The sequence below is a fragment of the Heterodontus francisci genome, chromosome 17, assembly GCF_036365525.1.
Source record: "Heterodontus francisci isolate sHetFra1 chromosome 17, sHetFra1.hap1, whole genome shotgun sequence".
NCBI lineage: Eukaryota > Metazoa > Chordata > Chondrichthyes > Heterodontiformes > Heterodontidae > Heterodontus > Heterodontus francisci.
Window position 1 is genome coordinate 65,528,146 of NC_090387.1, and position 8,886 is coordinate 65,537,031.

Consider the following 8,886-nt stretch of genomic DNA (forward strand, 5'->3'; position numbering starts at 1 on the left):
TCACAAAACAAAAGGACACAGAAACTTATATGCTCATACACACAAACACCTCACATAACTGATTATTTGATACTAAACACTTTTCCATTCCCAATATGTACTAAGTAGAACACAGACAGTTATAATGAGTCAAACGCTAAGTTATTTCAGACAGTTTGCCTCAATCCACAACAGAGAATGAATTCCTAATCTTTGTCAAGGAATCAGGGATGAAAGTAGGCATGAAAGTCCTAAATAAATAAATACAGGAACAAAGGAGAGATAAAGTACAAAAAACACATTGACATGGCTCAGTAGGCCTCCGAGTCACCAAAGACTAGGGTTGATGACAGGTCAGTGACCTGAAATGTTAACTGTTTCTTTCTTCACAGCCTGACCTGTTGAGTATTTCCAGCATTTTCTGTTTATATTCTGTGATTTCAATATAAACTACCCAAGTGCTCTACTTTCACTCATTTAAGGTGGTAAGCAATATCTGATCCATCCAATATGAACACTGCCATGCATTACAGCATTTTATCTTAAATTGAGAAATCTAAATGAAAAGCCAAGGATCAAGGCATGGGCATCAACAAAGTTAAAAAGAGTATGAAAAAAGGCAAGATAAAAAAGTAGTGCTAACACAAAAGCAAAATACTACCGATGCTGGAAATCTGAAATAAAAACAGAAAATGCTGGAAATACTCAGCAGCTCTGACAGCATCGGTGGGGAGAGAAACAGAGTTCCGTTTCAGGTCTATGACTTTTCATCAGAAATGGCAATGGTTAGCAATGTAATAAGGTAGAAGAGACAAATGGAAATTCCGTCAGAGAGAAGAGCAGCATTCACAGTATTTTGATTTCATATTCGTGTTTAATTCACTGCCACTTCTCTTCCAGGAATGTCCACCTTGAAGAAATTCTGCTCTTCACCTGAAGAACAATGGGTTTCGCTCACCCAGACTTTTGGGCCGTAAACCAAAGAATAAATGGCTGAAATTTTATGTTACCCACCCACAGGAGAGGGCTGGAGGCAGGGGTGTGGGGGGGGGCATAAAACTGAGTGGGAGACGACGGGCCATTCGTGTCGTCTTCCCGTCCCCACTGCAATTTTACAAGCAGAAGGCGAGGTGACAAAGGGACCGCCCGCCCGCCCGCCCCAGGTCAATTAAGGGGCCAATTAATTGCCACTTAAGGGATTCTTCCTTGCACCGCTGGTAATATACCAGCCGCAGATGGGTGGCTTAGCACCTCAGGAAGCCATCCATTAAAACCTGGCGACTTCCTTGCGGGCTGTGGTGAGGCCCTCCAGATCAGGCACCCTGTACTCTAGAGTGCCCCCCAACACGGCACAAGCCACCCCTGCTAGAGAACATTCTTTACCCCATTCAACCCACCCCCACAGCCTCGCTGGGGCCCAGCCGATTGACCCCGGCGAAGCCTCAACACTAGGTGCAGTCCCAGCAGCGACCACCACACCAGTGGCAGTGCTGGGACTGAAGAGCTGCCGACCCGCTGATTGGCCAGCAGCTCTTGGAGGCGGGACCTCCTGCGTCAGAGGGGCGGTAGTTCTACACGAGGCCAATTAAGGGCCTAGGTGACATTAAATCACCGTGAGGCTTCCAGGCCCAACGGAGGCAGGCTCGCCCTGATGTAAAGTTCCAGCCAATGTTCTGAAGATGAAAATATACTGAGCAGCTGTTAACAGCTGGAACAATGGAAGGCTCAGGTGGCTCTGTGATACCAGACTTCTGGACTTTCCATTTTGGAACAGGACAATAAGCTGTTGCCTTTTGGGTCCAGATAAATTTAATGGATTTTCTGAAGGCAGACTGGCTGTAAGAGTGGAAACTAGTGGTTGCAGACTCAAGCCAGGCTGTAAAAGAGATAGAGAGGAGACACCTGCTCTCGGAAGCCTGATACAGCAAAAGGCTGCAAAGACTTGAACTTGTTTTAAAAGTTTGAAAGAAGCTTGTGGAGAGGTAGAGACCAGTAGAATCACCAGGAATCACTTTATTCACGGACGTCGAGGTCAGAAATGCTCGAGAAGTGAGCGAAGAGGACATGGACTGGGAGGATTTTGGGACTTTTAAGCACAAATATTTCACCAAAGAGGACAATATAACGTGTAAGTATGGTGTGAGCATTTCAAGTATTTTACTAAGTAAAGAAAACACTTTTCTATGTAATTTGGGGTATCAGCTACTGAAAATGTACCATTTAGTTAAAGGGGATTTCTTTTCGTTTCACTGTTATAATAAATCTTAAAATGTGAAATCTTGTCATGTAATTCTTTAAATTGTTCTGGGGGTCATACGAATTAGGAGCAGGAGTAGGCCACTCAGCCCCTCAAGCCTGTGCTGCCATTCAATAAGTTCATGGCTGAACTGATTACGCCACATTTCCATCTACCCCGATAACCTTCCATCCCCTTGCTTATCAAGAATCTATTCACCTCTGCCTTAAAAATATTCAAAGATTCTGCTTCCACAGCCTTTTGAGGAAGAGAATTCCAAAGACTCACAACCCTCTGAGAGAAAGAAATTCTCCTCACCTCTGTCTTAAATGGGCGACCCCTTATTTTTAAACAGTGACCCCTAGTTCTAGATTCTCCCACAAGGGGAAACATCCTTTCCACATCCACCCTGTCAAGACCCCTCAGGATCTTATGTTTCAATCATGTTGCCTCTTACTCTTCTAAATTCCAGCAGATACAAGCCTAGCCTGTCCAATCTTTCCTCGGAAGACAGCCCGCCATTCCAGGTATTAGTCTAGTAAACCTTCTCTGTACTGCCTCCAACGCATTTACATCCTTCCTTAAATAAGGAGACCAATACTGTACACAGTACTCCAGATGTGGTCGCACCAATGCCCTGTATAGTTGAAGCATAACCTCCCTACTTTTGTATTCAATTCCCCTGACAATAAACGATAACATTCTATTAGCTTTCCTAATTACGTGCTGTACCTGCATACTAACCTATTGCGATTCATGCACTAGGACACCCAGATCCCTCTGCATCTCAGAGCTCGACGATCTCTCACCATTTAGATAATATGCTTCTTTTTTATTCTTCCTGCCAAAGTGGATAATTTCCCACTTTCCCACATTATACTCCATTTGCCAGGTCTTTGACCACTCACTTAACCTATCTATATCCCTTTATAGCCCCCTTATGCCCTCTTTACAACTTACTTTCCTACCTATCTTTGTGTCATCAGCAAATTTAGCACACATACTGTCAGGCAAACCCCACACCTGCCCAAGACTGAGGCACACATTATTTTGCCACTTGAACAAAAACTTAAAATTGAAAGCCCTGACTGGAAGGACATTTGCACGGTACCAGACAAGGTTGAAATAATGGGGACCCAGCAGTTGCTTCCCCAATACACAGAAGTGGTCAGACCAGTTTTAGTCACATGACTAACTAGCTGTTGCAGAGAATTTGAACTTCCAACAAAGGATTTGAACAGGCACAAAGCCATGTGCTCACGGAGTAGAAAAAGCTCCTGGCTCCTGGTTTGAGAAGACCTCTACTCTCCTGCCTGCTCATCTCTCACAGAACTGAATCTTGTGAAAACACATGAAACTCAAAGAGAGAACGGTTTCCTAGAGTGAAGAAGGTTTAAGAAGACTACTGAGTCCCAATGAAATGCAAGACCATATCTTCAATCAAGGACTACAGCGAGCTCAAGAAACAGTAACAATATATTGCCTCAAACTGTTGTACATATTTTTTCTTCTGCTCACTTCTGTCCCTATCTGCATGTTTATATCCCGTGTGCATGCTAGCGTGGGCGCATCATACATCCGTAGGCGTGAACCGTATTAGAGTTTAAGTTTAAGGTTTAATAAATTTCATCTTTCTTCCTTTAACCAAAGAAAGCCTGTTTGTGCTCATTTCTTTGCCTTACAATTGGGAAGCTCAAAACACAGTGTGTTTAAAATTAAACCCTGTTACAATAAGATCAGGTGAAGATAGTAAGAGACCCCTAGACACCTTTCGCACATGGTCGTAGCAGAAATACCTCCAGTCACTTCATCTAAGTCATTTATATAAACTGTAAAAAATTGAGGCCCCAGCACAGATCTCTGTGGCACACCACTCATTACATTTTGCCATCCAGAAAATGACCCATTTATGACTACTCTCTGTTTCCTGTTAGCTAGCCAATCTTCTATCCATGCCAATTAGTTACCCCCAAAACCATGAGCTTTTATTTTCTGCAATAATTTTTGATGTGGCACCTTATCAAATTCCTTCTGGAAATCTAAGTACAATACATCCACTAGTTCCCCTTTATCCACAGCACATGCAACTCTCTCAAACAAATCCAATAAACTGGTTAAACATGATTTCCCTTTCACAAAACCATGTTGACTCTGCCTTTAATTTTTCTAAATGCCCCGCTATAATAGAAGTGGAGTCTCAGACCATCCAGTGCGAAGGGGTCCCAGATGCCACCTCCATTCCTCCTCCTCCCAAGGTGGCCTCTGGATGCCTGGTGACAATTGCTGCGTCGTCATTGTAGCAGTGTTGTAAAGGATATTGCAGATGACTACGAACTTTGCAACATGCTCTGGAGAGTATTGTAAGACTCCCCTTGAATGGTCCAGACATCAGAACTGTTTCTTAAACATGCCAATGGTTTGCTCCACAATGTTTCTGGCTGGAGGCGTACCTAGCACAAAAGAAGATGGTTGCGGATGTTGAAGTCCAATCATCTCAGTTCCAGGACATCGCTGCAGGAGTTCCTCAGGACAGTGTCAGCCATCAGCAGCTACTTAATCAATGACCTTCCCTCATATAAGATCAGAAATGGGGATATTCGCTGATATTTGCACTGTGTTAAGTTCCATTCCTAATTCCTCACATAATGAATTAGTCCATGCCCACATGCAGCAAGACATGGACAGCATTCAGGCTTGGGCTGATAAGTGGCAAGTAACATTCACAGAAGTGTCAAGCAATGAACATTTCCAACAAGAGAGCATCTAACCACCTCCCCATGACATTCACAGAGTTACGTACAGCACAGAAGGAGGCAGTTCAGCCCATTGAGTCCATGCATTACCATTGGCAAATTCCCTACTATCAACATCTTGGGGTCACCATTGACCAGAAACTTAACTGGACCAGGTTCAAAAATGTTTTGGCTACAAGGGCAGGGAATTCTGTGGTGAGTAACTCGTCTCCTGACTCTCCAAAGCTTTTCCACCATCTACAAGGCACAAATCAGAGGTGTGATGGAATACTCCCCACCTGCCAGAATGAGTGAAGCTCTAACAACACTCAAGGAGCTCGGCATAATTCAGGACAAAGTAGCCCACTTAATCAGCACTCTAGCCACCATTTTAAACACTTATTCCCTCCATCACTGACATACCGTGGCTGCAGTGTGCGCCATCTACAAGATGCACTGCAGTAACTCACCAAGGCTTCTTCGCCAGCACCTTCCAAACAAGTGACCTCTACCACTTAGAAGGACCAGGGCAACAGACACATGGAAGTTCCATAAGTTCCGCTTAAAGTCACACATCATCCTGACTTGGGCAAATATCGCCACTGTTCCTGCACTGTAACTAGTTTAAAATGCTAGAACTCCCAACCTAACAGCACTATCGGAGTACCTTCATTACATGCACTGCAGCAGTTCAAGAAGGAGGCTCACCACCACCTGCTCAAGGGCAATCAGGGATGGGCAATAAATGCTGACCTTGCTGGTGACATTTGAGAATGAGCAAAAATATAAAAGAAAAATGGTGTATTTTGTGTTTGTCCTATCAACATGCATGACACTACATTTACGCTATTTGCCATTTTTGTGTTTAGCGTGCAGGCATGCCTTTACGGTGGCTTCGCTAGGTTCAAAGGCCAATGGTACACCTGCTGTTGCTCCCGAGATGCCCTACCAGACCACGCTTGCAGCAGGCCTCATCCACGCCTTTGTTACCTCCTGGCTCAACTATTCCAATGGCCCCGAATTGCTTCAACATTGGCGGCCACACCTTCAGTTGCCTAAGCCGTAGGTCACAGACCTGAGACATTAACACTGTTTCTCGCTCCACAGATGTTTCCAGACCTACTGAGTATTTCTAGCATCTTCTGTATTTATTTCAGATTTCCAGCATCCACAGTATTTTGCTTTTGTTAGCAGTAAACTCTGGAATGCCCTTCCTAAATCTCTCCATTTCTCTACCGCACTCTCTTGCTTTATGGCACTCTTTAAACTCTACCTCTTTGTGCAAGCTTTTGATCATCTGTCGTAATATCAATAATAATAATTAATAATATAAAGGAGCAGAGTTGGGTGATGTTACAGAAATGGAAGTTGACGATCTTGGTGATGGAGCGGATAGGAGGTCGGTAGTTCATCTTGGTGTCAAATAGGACACCAAGGTTGTGAATGGTCTGGCAGACAATGGCTTTGGTTTACCCAATAATTAGCATTAATATTGATAAATAATTAGGCGCATTAATGTGGGCGATTGTTTAGTTTAATACCCAAAAGGATTAAATTGTAGCACAATCTAATTTTGTTCTTTATGAAAACTATAGTTCATTATTTACCAAGAATCACATACAAGCTTTACATGACTAACAGCTATTGTAACTCAGTTTATGCCTACCGGTGATCAGAACAGCCTTTCCTACCGGACAGAGTAAGGCATCGGAGCAAAGCGATCGATAAATCAGACAGCAGCAAACACCGAAAAGCACAACCCCCAAGTACTGCGGTAAGTAAATGTAAAACAAGGACATTCCGGAAAATAACAGCAGCAAAGTCACGCTGGTGGAAATGTTTAACTTCAAACGCGCTTTAGATTTCTGAAAATGGATAGCCACTGCTGCCGCGAACACTGCTGTCATTAACCCGTACAAGCCCAGTGCTGAGGTGCTGGTGCTCTCCATTTCACCCAAAAGTTGCCTGCTTGTGGCCTTGTGTGTATTCAGATCGAAATCAGCCAAAGTGCAAAGCAGTGCTTAACAAAAGTCTCTGTCGATTGCACGTAACAGTAACTGCCACCATCTAACCATGTGACAGGCAAGGGGCGTAGCATTCCAACAAGAACCGATACTGCAGCAAAACTGTTTAATCTGACAGCAGTATAGAAAGATGTGCCAAGCATAAGAAAATATTCCCTTGTTATTATCATAAGCACGTCTATTTACAGTGGCTTATGCTGAAGTATTCACGGGCTACTACTAATGCGGATTAAAGGGGTATTTTCATGGAAAAATGACTGCAAATCTAGAATACAATCCCCAAACCATTCATGAATTCCTATGATCACATGTAAGAAAGCATGGATTTGACTTGTGTCACCATAAACTAAGGTACCTGATTGTAAAGGACTGAAGTCCAGAACAGTCGAATCAGAGGATATAGCCTGCGCTGAAAAGGGGGTAAATTTAAAAGTAATCTCTGGAAACATAGGTCCCGCTATTTACAGGGAAGGTTAGGGAATGGGAAGCCATAAATAGTCAAAGAACCTGGCAGGACTTCATTATAGTTTTTTGATCACTGTCCCCACCTGCCAGCCAGCCAAATTGACAGCCTGACCAGTGGCCGAGAGGGAAAACTGTTATATGTTTGGTTGGTATGCTGGCACCTTAATACACTTAGTCTAGCTTAGAGAGATTCCTTCATCTTGAGTATTTAGAACATTAACCTTTCTTACATTATAACTATTGTTACGACTAGGTGAGAAAGAGGTCTAGGGTTCCCTTTCAGCCTTCACCTGGTCTTACTATACCAGGATTTAATTTTAAACACACTGTTTTTAGCTCCCTCTTGGTGAATCCTCATTCAACGCTTTCAAATTAAAAGGTAAAGAAACCAGCACAACAGGTTCTCAGGTTTAAAGAAGAAAAGTGAAATTTTATTGAACTTAAACTCTAATTCAGTTAACGCCAAAGGATACACGACGCACCCATGCTAGCATGCACACGCGATACACACATGCAGACAGAGACAGAAAGATAACAGAAGAAATAAAGTGGAAACGTTTGAGGCAATATCTGAAGAGTTTTTGTTATGGGTCTTCAAGCTCACTGTAGGGTCCCTGATTGCAGGTCAATCTTGCTTTTCGTTGGGGCCCAGTATTCTTCTTAAACCTTGTTCACTGTAGGAGACATTTCTCTCGCAGGGTTCAAGTGTTTTCAGTGGATTCAGAAGCTGGTGAGAAAAAGATGGGAGCAGGCAGACAGGCAGAAGAGGCTGTGGCGAGACAGCCAGCACAGCTCTTCTCAGTCCAGGAGCATTCTGCTTTCCGCAGGCTCTCAGTTCAAACTGTACAATTCAGAAACTCCCAGGTTGCCAAGCAGGTTAGTCATGTGACTAACTGGACTGACCATGTCTTGGCTCTGTGTATTGTATGTCAGGGAATGGTCCTTTGCCCTTTCCAAGCACTGTTAATATGCAAATGTCTTTTTTCCAGCCAAGGTTGCTTTGCCTAACATCTTAAAGAATCCTCTTAAAGAATCCACGGAATCCGATTGGTGAAAGGTATGTCAATGTTTTATTCACACACTAAATCATCAAGCACAAGCTCTCACTATTTGTACATTATCAAAACTCATCAAAATACAAGCTCTCACTCCTTGTACAGTATACTACTCGTCAAGACACGAGGTGATCAGTCTCGGACGTGCGGCTGCTCTTCTGTTCTCTGAGCCCCTGGCTCAGGGTATCTTCTCGAGTGTTCTTCCCCGGGGTTCTCGTACCTTCCTCAGTTTCAGTCAGGGGTTAAATCTTGTTTCTAAGACCTGCCCCTCTTACTTACTCATAGGGGTCTGGTATAATGACATAATGATAATTCCTTATTTGGCTCAGTGAGAACCTGTTCAAAACTTCACAGTTTCCCATTGTCTATTATGAGTTTAATCATATCTGGTGTCC

At 43.4% G+C, this 8,886-nt stretch overlaps 1 protein-coding gene across 1 annotated transcript in view; it reads right to left on the bottom strand.

The window, feature by feature from the left end:
- The window catches only part of LOC137378989 (11-beta-hydroxysteroid dehydrogenase type 2-like), a 65,303-nt gene extending 58,307 nt beyond the window's left edge, over window positions 1-6,996 (bottom strand). Inside the window, exon 1 of the mRNA XM_068049551.1 lies at window positions 6,614-6,996. Coding sequence (XP_067905652.1) covers window positions 6,614-6,896 — 283 coding nt within the window. The 5' untranslated portion in view covers window positions 6,897-6,996. The remainder of the gene's footprint in view (window positions 1-6,613) is intronic.
- Between the last annotated feature and the right edge of the window lie 1,890 nt (window positions 6,997-8,886).